This window comes from Balaenoptera physalus, assembly GCF_965194825.1.
Source record: "Balaenoptera physalus genome assembly, chromosome: 3".
Classification (NCBI taxonomy): Eukaryota; Metazoa; Chordata; class Mammalia; order Artiodactyla; family Balaenopteridae; genus Balaenoptera; species Balaenoptera physalus.
Window position 1 is genome coordinate 1,360,485 of NC_138890.1, and position 13,646 is coordinate 1,374,130.

The following is a 13,646-nucleotide window of genomic DNA, read 5'->3' on the forward strand; positions in this document are numbered from 1 at the left end:
TCCATTTGAAACCCAACTTTCCCCAAACACCCCTATTTCTAGATTGAAATAAACTTCTCAGCAAGATGTAAAGTCCATTTATTTATTTTTAAATATTTATTTATTTATTTGGCTGTGCTGGGTCTTAGTTGTGGCCCGTGGGATCTAGTTCCCTGACCAGGGATCGAACCTGGGCCCCCTGCATTGGGAGCGCAGAGTCTTAGCCACTGGACCACCAGGGAAGTCCCTGTAAAGTCCATTTAGGGTTTTTAAAAAAACAGTCAGCTCAGACAAATTATTTGGTGTTGGGTAGACCAAAAAACAAACCTGCCTGTTTGGATGTATCTCTCCCCTTTCACTCAGATGTAATGGAGACAGCCCGGCTCGGGCCAGTGGGTGTTTTCCTGAAGAGAGAGGCAAAGGGATGGAAGATTCAAGAAGATCCTACACACCCCTAATCTCAGACGGCAAAATATCTTCTAGAATTTGCTTTATTTTTATTATTTGCAAAGATCGGGGGTGGAATACAAAAGCAGAGTAGAAGGAGGGAAGATAAAGAGAAATCAGAGAAAACAGAAGAGGCGATTGCTGGCTCCACATGGAGACCCTGGGCTGAGAGAGCGCCCTTGACAGGTTGAGGCCTAATTTATTTTTCTAAAAGCAATGTTGGAGGATAAGTTACCGCCTGAGCTTGAGAGATACGTGAGAACACCCCAGGCAGATCTGAAGAATGACTGTGCAGCAGTAAAGCAAGAGAAAGGAGTAGGCGGGAGATGCTGTCCCCGGTTACGGGAATGACCCGTGAAAGCTTCCAGAAGGATCCGTATGGGCTCTAAGATCTGAAGTGCGGGCCCAGATACAGGGACGGAAAAGGAAAGGGCTGGGGGGGAAGGGTGGAGGGGAAGGGATAGTTAGGGAATTGGGGATTGACATGTACACACTGCTATATTTAAAATGGGGGCTTCCTTGGTGGCACAGTGGTTAAGAATCCGCTGCCAATGCAGGGGACATGGGTTCGAGCCCTGGTGCAGGAAGATCCCACGTGCCGCGGAGCAACTAAGCCCGTGCACCACAACTACTGAGCCTGAGCTCTAGAGCCCACGAGCCACAACTACTGCGCTAGCACGCCAAAACTACTGAGCCCGCATGCCACAACTACTGAAGCCCGCGCACCTAGAGCCCGTGCTCCGCGAAGAGAAGCCCACGCACCGCAACGAACAGTAGACCCGCTCACTGCAACTAGAAAAAGCCTGCACACAGCAATGAAGACCCAACGCAGCCAAAAATAAATAAATAAATAAATTTACAAAGAAGCAATATTGATTTCATTAAAAAAAGAAAAATGTTTTTAAAAAATAAATAAATAAATAAAATGGATAACCCACAAGGACCTACTGTACAGCACAGGGAACTCTGCTCAATATTATGTAACAACCTAAATGGGAAAAGAATTTGAAAAAGAACAGATACATGCATATGTATAACTGAATCACTTTGCTGTACACCTGAAACTAACACAACATTGTTAATCAACCATTCTCCGATATAAAATAAAAAGTTTAAAAAATAAAAAAATAAAATAAATAGAAAAAAGAGAAGAAAAGGAAAGGGCTGTAGAACAGATGACCACAGCACAGAGACTGCAGAACCAGACTGCGAAGGGTCAGCTCTGAGGTCTCCAGCTGAGCCCACGGCTGCATCAGCATCCCCTCCCCCATAACATCCCCCACTGTCATCTCATGACCTGACTCTCGCCCCAACTAGGCAGTGATGGGGTGACACTGAGCAAGTCACCCCCATACGGGGTGACCAATCAACCCAAGTCTCCTGGGACTCTTCCAATTTTAACCTGGAAATCCGGACATCTAGTCACCCTACTCCCCCTCTGTCTTCACATGCCAGAGAGGGTCTGGAGGCATTTGGGGGGTCCCAAGGAAGGGCTCAGCCAGGGGACCCTGAGACCTGAGCCATAATAGTGAATGAGGGAGGAACAGTGTCTGTTTCCAGCCTCCTGACGTGCCACGGAGAGGCTCGGTGTAAAGCCAACGTGTCCTCAATGCCACCCGAACGCCTGCCAGAGTCTGTTTCCAGAGAGAGGGAACCTCAGGTGCAGGGCCTCCAGGGAGGATGCCAGGCCAAGCAGGGGGTGGGGTGACGAGGCACTGGCCTCAGGGGACACCAAACACCTCCGTCAACAAGATCAGTGGTGGGGGGAGGGATAAATTGAAAGATTGGGATTGACACATACACACTACTATATATACAATAGATAACTAATGAGGACCTACTGTATAGCACAGGGAACTCTACTCAATACTCTGTAATAGGCTATATGGGAAAAGAATCTTAAAAAGAGGGGACATATGTATATGTATAACTGATTCACTTTGGTGAACAGCAGAAACTAACACAACATTGTAAATCAACTATACTACAATAAAAAAACAAACAAAAAACCAAGATCAATAGTATTTTCTGGGCTTCCCTGGTGGCGCAGTGGTTGAGAATCTGCCTGCCAATGCAGGGGACACGGGTTCGAGCCCTGGTCTGGGAAGATCCCACATGCCGCGGAGCAACTAGGCCGGTGAGCCACAATTACTGAGCCTGCGGGTCTGGAGCCTGTGCTCCGCAACAAGAGAGGCCGCGATAGTGAGAGGCCCGCGCACCGCGATGAAGAGTGGCCCCCGCTTGCCGCAACTGGAGAAAGCCCTCGCACAGAAACGAAGACCCAACACAGCCTAAATAAATAAATAAATAAATAAATAAATTAAAAAAAAAAAAAAAAGGCTATGCCTTCCTGGGACTGGGTGTGCTAATGCCTTAATAAAGTTAGTAGTCCCTGGGGGGGGGGGGAAATCCATGACCAACAAAATATCAACATTTTAGGGACTTCGCTGGTGGCGCAGTGGTTGAGAATCCACCTGCCAATGCAGGAGACACGGGTTCGAGCCCTGTTTTGGGAAGATCCCACAAGCTGTGGAGCAGCTGGGCCTGTGCCTGAGCCTGAGCTCTGGAGCCTGCGAGCTACAACTACTGGGCCCGCATGCCACAACTACTGAAGCCCGCACGCCTAGACCCCCCGTGCTGCACAACGGGAGAGGCCACCGCAATGAGAAGCCGGCACACCGCAAGGAGGAGTGGCCCCCGCTCGCCGCAACTAGAGGAAGCCCGTGTGCAGCAACGAAGACCCAATGCAGCCAAAAATAAAAATTAATTAATTAATTAATAAAAAAAATAAAAGACTTAAAAAAACCCCATTAAAAAAAAGAAAATCAACATTTTACATAAAGCCGGGGTCCCACCCTGCGCTTGCTGAACTCATCTGTCTCTCCTCCTCCTGATCCCAGCCCTCTGGGTGCCATCTTTGCTTCAAATCTTGATATTTTGCTTAAGGATTCCTCTGCATTCACTTGGTATGTCCAGTACTGCACTACAATATCATTTCCCTTGATCTTGAGGTTTTTGGCATCTCCTGAAATTCTGTGCCCAAGGTGAGTGTCCTGCTGGCCTCCCCAACTTAGTGTGGGCCCTAGAGGATGGTCATGATTGAATAGCACTGTTTGGCTTTCTCACCATTTTGTTTCTTAGTTCCACTCTCTTGTCTGTTTTCTGTTTGTGCATGTCAGCAACTAAGTTTCCTTTTTTTAAAAAAAAGTTTTTAGGTTTAAAAAGTAGACCACTTCATAAATTTTAAAAAATAAATCAGGACTTCCCTGGTGGTGCAGTGGTTAAGAATCCGCCTGCCAATGCAGGGGACACGGGTTCGAGCCCTGATCCTGGAAGATCCCACATGCCGCGGAGCAACTAAGCCCGTGAGCCACAACTACTGAGCCTGCGTGCCACAACTACTGAACCCACGTGCCACAACTACTGAAGCCCGCGCACCTAGAGCCCGTGCTCCGCAACAAGAGAAGCCACCGCAATGAGGAACATGCGCACCGCAACAAAGAGTAGCCCCCGCTCTCAGCAACTAGAGAAAGCCCGCGAGCAGCAACGAAGACCCAACGCAGCCAAAAATAAATAAATAAATAAAATTTTAAAAAATAAAATAAAAAAAAAAATAAATCAATAAAATGCTCTAAAATTGATTGTGGTGATGGTTGCATATAGCTGTGAATATATAAAAAAAACCACTGAATTGGTTTATATGGATGAATTTTATGAGATGTGAATTATATCTCAATACAGCTGTCATTTTAAAAATCAAAAGAGGGAATTCCCAGGCAGTCCCGTGGTTAAGACTCTGCGCTTCCACTGCAGGGGGCGTGGGTTCAATCCCTGGTCGGGGAACTAAGATCCCACATGCCGTGTGGCACAGCCAACAACAACAAAAAAAAGTAGACCACTTGAAGGTTAAATAAACATTCTCACAGACTACCTGCAGATATGCGCCTGGCCCCTGTGATCCCATCCTGTCTGTGGTTTTAATAACACCCCTGACGCCTCCAAGCTCCAGGCCAGACTTATCTTCTGAATGCCCAACTCAGGTTGGCTTCTGGAACCTCCTTCTGGGTGACCTAAGGTGACCCCCCCCCCAATGACCCCCACCTCCTGGTGCTCACACCCTTGTGTAATCACCTCCCCTTGACTGTGGTCAGGGCTCTGTTTCTAAGCAGTAGGATATGGGGAATTCCCTGGTGGTCCAGTGGTTAGGACGCTGTGCTTTCACTGCCGTGGCCCGGGTTCTATCCCCAGTTGGGCAACTAAGATCCCATAAGCCACGTGGCCAAAAAAAAAAAAAAAAAAAAGGCAGTAGGATATGGCAGAGGTGATGTGTTGTCACTGTCATGGCTAAATTACATCACGTAAGACCCCATCTTAGCAAGAGGGAAGAGATATGGGAACATATGTATATGTATAACTGATTCACTTTGTTACAAAGCAGAAACTAACACACCATTGTAAAGCAATTATACTCCAATAAAGATGTTTAAAAAAAAAAAAAAAAGACCCCATCTTAGCAGACTTAAAACCCTCCTGGCGGACTTCCCTGGTGGTCCAGTGGTTAAGACTCCGTGCTCCCAATGCAGGGGGCACAGGTTCGATCCTTGGTCAGGGAATTTCCGAATGCCGCGCCACGTGGCCAAAAAAAACAAAACAAAACAAAACAAAACAAGAAACCCTCCTGGCTGTCCTGGTGAATATGTTGGCTTGCTGGAAGAGGCTGTATGGGAAGGAAGTGTGAATGCCTCTAGGAGCTAAGGGTGCCCACCAGCTGGGCCCCTGGTCATCTGCCAGCAACCTGCACGAGTTTGGAACTGGATCCTTCCCCAGCCCATCTTTCAGATAAGAACAGAGCCCAGCCAGCCTTCTGATCACAGCCTTGTGGGACCCTGAGCAAAGGACCTGGCTAAGCCACGCCCAGACTCCTGACCCACAGAGAACAGGAGATAATAAACACGAGCCGTTTCAAGCCACCAAACTGGTGGCAATTTGTTACCGCAATCCAATGACTGACAAACTTCTCAGATCTGACACATGCCAAACTGGCAGCCCTTCTCAGCCCCTAGAATATCTGTTCCTCCCATAGTTTTCCCCATCTCAGATGGAAGCTCCACTTTTATGATCACTCAGACCCCAAAGCCCCAGGGTCATCCTGATGTCCTTCTCACAGTCCCCATCCAATCGGCCTGAAAATGCTGTCAGCTCCTCCTTTGAAATGCACCTAGGATTGGACCACCTGCACGATCTCTACCCAGGGCTAAGCAGAGATCTCCCAGGCCTTATCATAGGGCCAGCTGCTGCCACCGACACGGCAGCCTCAGAGAGCCAGCTGAAACCTGACCCAGGCCACATCCACCTCTGCTCGGACCTCCGCCTGGCTCTCGTTCAGGGCAAAAGCCCCAAGTGACCTGATCTCACCCACTCTTTGCCGTCTGTCCTTAGCTCCCTCCCTCTGCTCCAGCCATACACAGACATGATGGTCCTGCCTCAGGGCCTTTGCACCTGCTGTGCCCTCTGCCTGATGAGCTTTCCTATACCCTCATGGCTGTCACCTCCACTTCCTCCGCTGCATCCCCTGCTTTGCTGGGTTTCTCCTGAATTGTGCCAGCTGCACTCATGGGGGTATAAGGTAAGATGGTTTCTGCCAAGGTGCAGAGCCTGGAGTCCCCTCGAGTCCCTTTGGGAGAAGTGGCTGAGCACTGGAAAGGGAACCAGGGAAAGAACAAGTACAGCCCAATATGTATGGAGAAAGCGAGTTATCTTACTCTGCACCCTGACCTCACAGTTCCTGGGAGTTCCGGTTTGATCACTCCAGCTGGTACATCGTTCCTCAAGAGAATGGAAATGTACTGGGGAAAAAAAAATGCCTTCAGTAAAAATAAGTCAACAAGCATGTTCTTCATGGCAGGCATTGCACTAAACAATATTTACATGTATTACCTACTTTATGACCACAACCCTCCTACAAGACCAGCTGCATTCTGATGGAAGAGGAAACAGAGGCACACAGAAGCAGGGTCACTTGCCCAAGGTCACGGGATGTGGTGGTTTTAAAGGAGGTTCACAAATTTCTTGCCACTTTTCTCTTTGGTGGAGCCTAAGTTTCCTTCCTTAGAGTGTGGGCTGGACTTGATTTACTCCTAATGAATAGAAAGTACCAGAAGAAATGGCGTGAGACTCCTGAGTAGGTCATAAAAGGCACAGAGGTTTTCCCTCACCTGCTCTGTGTGGGGCCGGCTGCCATATAGTGAGAAGGCTCAAGCAGCGCCTGGGAGGTCCACGTGAGGAGGAGCCACGTGAGGGGGCCTCCTGGAAGCTGCAACTCCTGCCCCCATTGGGCCCTCAGGTGAGGCAGCCTTATGAGGGACCCTCAGCCGGAACCACCCCCCCCCCAACAGATCACTCCCAGATTCTCACCCACAGAAACTGGCATAATAAATACTTGTCTGAAACTGCTAACTTTGGGGATAATTTGTTACGCAGCAACTGCTAACTAATACACAAGACCCCAGGCCCCAGGACCTTTCTGTCTGGCTTCCCATTTTCCCTCCCAGGAGCCACACCCTCTATTCTCAGTGGTCCATCCTGTTCCCTTCTCTTTATTCACTCCTGCAGCCCACCAAGCACCCACCATGAATCTTCCACTTGTCTTTTTTTTTTTTTTTAATTTTTACTTTATTTTTTTTTTGGCTGCGTCAGGTCTTAGTTGAGGCATGTGCGATCTCTGTTGAGGCATGCAGGCTCTTCGCTGTGGCACACGGGCATCTCTCTAGTTCTGGTGGCGGGCTTTCTCTTCTCTAGTTGTGGCACGCAGGCTCCACGGCACGTGGGCTCTGTAGTTTGCAGCACGCGGGCTCTAGTTGAGGTGTGCGAGCTCAGTAGTTGTGGCGGGCGGGCTCAGTTGCCCTGCCGCATGTGGGATCTTAGTTCCCTGACCAGGGATTGAACCCACGTCCCCTGCATTGCAAGGTAGATTCTTTACCACTGGACCACCAGGGAAGTTCCTTCCACTTGCCTTTAATGGCCGATTTTATCTAGTCGGTTCAAATAGTGGTTCAGCCTCTCCAAGGGGAAATACAGCACTTGGGATCACTTTTTTCCAAACAGAGTCAACTATCAACTTTAATAAAACCCCAAACTTCATCCCAGCTCTGCTCCTGGCTCCTACATTTCTTCCCCTCCTCACTCTCAACTCTTTGCCCATCTCTCTGTATAAGTTTTTCTCTTGCCACTCATCCAAGACAATCACCGTTTTCCATCCCGTATGTCTCCGCTTCTCTGCTTCCATGGCAGCCAATGCTGGTCTATGGAACAGGCATCTCTTGTCTACACTACACCCTCTCCTGTTTCTCCCTATCCTACTTCTCAGGCTCAGATCCAGCCAGGAAACCTCCCCTCCCCCATTGCCCCAACTCCATGAAATCAATCACTCAGCAAGCCTTTAGGAAATTTAATAAGCTTGGTCTTTTTTTTTTTTCCTTTTTGTCTGTGGACTTTTTGTTAGGTTTTCATAGGAAGAGGAGTTTGTGAGAGAACTATTTGCAGTGATGATATCTCATGTTTTTGTAGCTTTTTAACGTGCACAGAGGAAAAGGAGTCAGAGATCTTGGGGGGAGGGGGGTGTGCGGTTGAGGCCAGAAGCTGATAAACACGAGCGATACCCAGGAAAACGGATAAAGACGCGTAGATTAAAGAAAGAAACTTCCAATCACTTTCGACTTGTATAGTTTAAATTAATACAGGGGGGCTTCCCTGGTGGCGTGGTGGTTAAGAATCCGCCTGCCAATGCAGGGAACACGAGTTCAAGCCCTGGTCCGGGAAGATCCCACATGCCGCGGAGCAACTAAGCCCGTGCGCCACAACTATGGAGCCTGCATGCCACAACTACCGAAGCCCGCGCGCCTAGAGCCTGTGCTCCGCAAAAAGAGAAGCCACTGCGATGAGAAGCCCGCGCACCACAACGAAGAGTAGCCCCCGGTCGCCACAACCAGAGAAAGCCCGCACAAAACAACGAAGACCCAACGCAGCCAAAACTTAATTAATTAATTAATTTTAAAAAATTCATACAGGGTCTCAACACAGTGGGGCATCTCAGATTGGATCCCTGAACAGAAAAGGCGTTAGTGGAAAAACTGGGGAAATCCAGGCAAAGTAGGCTGCGAGTGTTTATGTTCATTTTCATGTCAGTTTCTTAGTTTTGATCCACGGTGGCGCAAGGTTTGAACGCTAGGAGGCGCTGGGTGAAGGGTGTACGGGGATCCTCTGCAACACTCTTGCAATGACAATTATTCTTAAATCACTTTGCTTAATCAATAGAGGTAAAGCGGGAAAAATGGCAAAGCCTGATGCCGACGTGAGCCAGAGACCCAGAACATGTGACCCTCTGCCTTACTTTTAGAGCCACGCATGTTCAAATAACTGGGAACAGCTGTTTCCCCGTTCTGACTTTTATGTGGATGGGATGTGCTTATGCCCGAAACACGAGCAGCCACGAGCAGAAAGTTCATGCCTAAAATCTGTGTGGGGTTCACAGCCTCAGGTCAGTTAGTTCAGACCTCCCAGCACTCCCATGGGGAGGGGGCCGGCACCATGATCCCCACTTTACAGATGAGGACACTGAGGCTTGAAGAGACTATCTCCTCTGTCTCTGTCTCTCTCTCCCTCTTTCTCTCCCTTTGTCTCACTGTTTGTCTCTCTGTCTCCCTCCCCCTCCCCCCTCCTCCCTCTTCCACACAGAGTTCTTAGAATTCAGGAACGGCTCCCCCAGGCCCCTGTGGTCCAGGTAAGGCAGGTGAGCCCAGGGGACGGGGACCAAGAGCTCGAAACCCTGCCCCAGAGCAGGAAGACAGATGGCGAGCGGCCAAAGGGACGACGGAGGTCAGCATCCACGCCCCGGTTCAGGTCCCAGCTCCCCACGTGCCGGCCACAGACCCACACGCTCGCCCCGCCGGTTTCTTTCTCGTTCCTCGACTGCAGAGGCTGGAAGGAGGCGCCCAGACCTTCGTGTCCTCCTCCAGGAAGGACACACTCACCTGCACGCGGCCTCGGGTCCCTCCCAGGGCCTCTTCCCTGTCACTGACAGCCATGGTACCCCGAGCGGACCTGGACCTGTCTCCCCGCGCAGCTTGTGCCTAGACTTAATCAAAGGTCACCCGGCTTGCCTCTGTTCAAAGACTCTCCCGGCTCCACACTTTACACCCTAAACATTCAGAATCCTGCCAAGTGCACATGCTGAACGCTGAACAGCACGCAGATCTCCTGGGGGTGGAGGGCTGCAGGGTCCCCCCTCCAGTCCGTCACCGCGGGCAGATCAGGGGCAACACCTGACGTGCTGTTTGGAGGAACATGAGGGCTAACCACCACGTCCTGGGGGCTCCCAGGGTCTTCCGTCCCCACTTCCCAGGCGAGGAAACAGGGAAGGGGGCGTCCACACACACACACACACAACCACGCACAAAATCATACACGATCTCACAGTGCAGTCACGCACACGTGGTCACACACTAGTTACACAGACACACAGGCAATGACACCACCCCACACAGCCATACACAACCCCGCGCCTGTAACCACACAATCTCACACAATCCATCACAGGCACAATCGCGCACACGCCACACCTGCTGCCGGCAGCTGACTCTACGGCCCCTCCCCCATACGACCCCCAGCCCAGCTTTAGGCCTTGTGACCACACCCTCCCCAAACTGTTACCCCCCAAATCCTTGTCGTGTTTTTACTCACTAGCAAGGGATTGGCTGAGAGAAGCCACAGGGAGGAAAGCAAGGGGCCCCTCACCAGATCCCTGGAGACCTTCTCGCCGGCTCTGCGCGCCGTTTCCTGCCGGCCCAGCCCCACCGCGGGTTTAACCGAGTTGATGGGTGGGAAGGCTGGAAAGCGGCCGTCGGGGTTGGGGAGCCCTCGGGGTCCCGAAAAACGCAGGGTGCCCGGCCGTGTCTACACGGCCCGGCCTCAGTCACACTCCCCGAGGGCGTCTACACAGTCCGACGCGTCCCCCGCACGGGCCGGGCGAACCGAGGCGCGAGGAGAGGGCTGCCGCCTCATTTCGGGGGACCCCGGACTCACCGCGCTCCTCCCGAGGCTGCACCGCGGCCCGGCTCCCCCCGCAAACGACCCGGACTCCAAGAGGCTCAGGGATGGGGCGGGGCTGGGGGCGGCACCGGGTGGGAGAGCCGCCCTCCTCCCCGACCCGGGTATCAACCGGGGCTGGGGGCGCCGCCCTCCCCCGCACCCGGACAGCACCGCCTTCGCCAGCTTCCGCTGCCCGCCCCCCCACTGCACCCCTTCCCCTGCGCACCTGGGACCCATCCGGGCCGCTCCCAGCTCCCAGAGGCTCTGAAAGGACAACTGGGTGTGGGTCGCCCTGCGCACCTGGTCAGGAGCCCAGGTGGGTCCCATGACAGAGCTGCGTCAGCAGAGGGAGGGGAGTGGGCGGGCGGTGCCGCGGGAGCCACGTGGGGAGATGGGTTCTGGACCCTCCGGCTTTCTGGAAGCTGCGGGAGGCCGGTGAGGTCCAGGTGGAGGGCATGACCTGGGCAGGTGAGCCCACGCGGGCAGGTGATCTGGGACACAGGGCAGGGGAGGGGTGCCCGGGACCCGGAGGAGCAGATGCTCAGGGCGGGAGACAGCTTGTGGGGAGGAGTGTGCATGCGAATAACTACGGTAGTTTATTAAATGAACTTTAAATTTTTGAACAGTTTCAGGCTTATGGAAAAGTTGTGAAGACAGTAGTGAGAGCTCCCACATACCTGGCCCCGGGTCCCCATTCCTGACAACTTACTTTAGCGTGGTAAGTAGTCACAATCACCAACAATATTCGTTAAGCCCGTGACTCCTGGGGGCCACCCTCCTCCCTCCCCCAGGCCAGCCGAAGGGCTTTCTAGAACTCCAGAACACCTGAGGGTGATACCCGGCAAGTGCCTTGCCCACGTGGCTGGCAATCCCCACCCCTCTCCGGCCAAGCTCCTAACCTCCTCTCACCTCCCCACCGGAGCCCAAAGCAGCCCCTCCAGTGTCCCTCGGGCTGGACAGTCACCTCTTCCAAGCAACCTTCCCTGCCACCTGCCCCCCAAGACAGAGCTGGGGGCCTCTCCCGTGCTGACCCTCGGATGGACTGCCTTCCCAGACTCACACAGGCATCCCAGGCCTGAGCGGAGGCCTGGCACACAGCAGGCGTGCAATGAACCAGTGAGTGAATGAGCAGGTGAATGAATGAGAAATGCATAAGATCTGGTCTACTTAGTGAAAGAAAATCACTGTGCTCACAGCATTGGTCCTCTTTGTAGCTCAAACACAAGACGCTGATGGTGATGTGGCGAGTGGCACAGCCTGGCGTGAGCCTGGAGGCGCTGGCCCCAGAGACTCGACTTCTGTGTGTGTGAAGCTGAAACACGCCAGCACACGGGCCCCCGCCCCACACACGGCCTGCAATCCTCACCACCTGCGCTCCTGCAGGCCGGGGTCTGATTGCTGGGGCCGCCACCTGTCTTTGCTGAGCTGCTTGCTAAGCAAGGGCTTTACGTTTTTGAATAGTTGTAAATGAGAGTATTTTGTGACCTGTGAAAATGACACGAACGCATTTTGGTGTCCACCAAGTTTTTGGCCACAGTCACGCCTGTCTGCTTACACGTCGTCTGATGCTTCTGGCTACACAGCTGGGTTGACCGGTTGTGACAGTGACCATGTGGCCCAAAAGGGCCCAAACATTGACCATCTGGCTCTTTACAGAAAGTCCACAGGCCCTGCTACAGGTGACTCCCTCCGTGGTTCTTAGATCATCACAGACAAGCTAACAGTATCCAAACACAGGCAACAGCAGGCTCTGCTACCCTCCCCTCCCCTCATGAGGACCCCGCGCACCGAGTAAAGACAAGTAGCCACATGGCGGCAAAGCTGAAACCCCACTTGGGCGGCACCAGCGGCCACAGGCTGCAGGTTTGCTCCGGACACCTCCATCCACACAGGAATTCCTGCAGGCTGAAGGCCACCAGGGCCCAGCCCGGCCCACCGAGGGCTTCCCCGCAACGCCCCCGAGCCCCGCCCCCCACCCCCGGCTCACTGCACCACAGAAAAGGCAAAGGCCCAGCCGTAAGTATCAAAAGCTGTGTTTAATTATAAGATTCAAACAGAAGCAAGGCAAAAACTGCAAACGGAAACTTCAGAAACTAACATCCGCCTTTGAATTCCTTGACGTTTATCAAACCTCCAAAACAGAAAAAAGAGAGATTCCGCGCTCTTTACCGACGTACAAAATGGCTTAGAGGAAGGCGCAGTCCGTAGAGGGAGGGCAGGGGTCCGCTCGGGCCTTCCCCCCAGGCTGCCCCGCGGCTGCGTCCTGGTCCCGGCCTCTAAGGTCAGGGGCTCCCGTGGGGCTGGGCAGGTCCAGCTGCTCCAGCCCCGCCCTCCCACCGGATCACCTGTTCTTTGAGAAACACACAGAAACAGGTGGAAGACGTCTTCTGGTTTTTTTAAGGAATAAACATCGTCTCTTCCTCGAGAGGCGTGGCTGAGAGGCGGTGAGTCTGGCTGGCGCTGGTATCGTTTGGAATGGATCATGGTCTGCCCCCGCCTGCTGTCTGCAGCACAGCAGCGGGCCGGAGGGACACAGAGCCGGCGTGCGGCGTGGGGTCTGTGCCCCTCCTCACGTCGTGGACGGGGAGGAGCGGGCCGGGGCCCTGGCGATCAGCAGCCCCGGGTGCCTGTCCGGGCGCCGGCTCTGTCGCCAGGCGGTGACACGGGGGCCGGCGGCATCTCCGTCGTGAGGTTCAGAGAACCCTGTCCGTGAGGTAGAAGACATAACGCCAGTTACGGAATATCCTCCCACATTCCAGAAGCTCCCCGTCCCCCGTGCTGGAGTTGGAGGCCGAGGTGCGTGCACTGGATGGGGTGCTGAGAGCGTGCGGTTGCCTGTGGCGAGGGTGGGGGCCGAGTTCCTCTGAGCTGAAAGGCAAGATGGGGCGACCGGCCTGGCACCAGCCCCGCCCCCGAGAGGGGCAGTCCGAAGGGCTCGCACCCCAAGAGGCGACACTACCAGAATTTCAGAAAGTCGTGGCCGTTTATTCAAACATGTCGGAGCTGGAGCACAGGCGCTGGGCGCTTCCGGGCGATGGAAGGGCCGGGAGCAGGGCTCGGCGCTCACCGCGGGCCCCCAAGGCCGCGGCGGGGTCCAGTCCAAACCCCTGGGGGCCCTGCTGGGCAAAGGCGCC

General features: G+C 53.2%; 1 protein-coding gene across 2 annotated transcripts in view; it reads right to left on the reverse strand.

Annotated features, from left to right (window-relative positions):
* Positions 1 to 10,756, reverse strand: part of TMPRSS9 (transmembrane serine protease 9) — a 67,463-nt gene extending 56,707 nt beyond the window's left edge. For both annotated transcript variants that reach the window (XM_082456005.1, XM_082456004.1), the window contains exon 1: positions 10,739 to 10,756. In XM_082456005.1, coding sequence (XP_082312131.1) covers positions 10,739 to 10,749 — 11 coding nt within the window. In that variant the 5' untranslated portion in view covers positions 10,750 to 10,756. The remainder of the gene's footprint in view (positions 1 to 10,738) is intronic.
* Between the last annotated feature and the right edge of the window lie 2,890 nt (positions 10,757 to 13,646).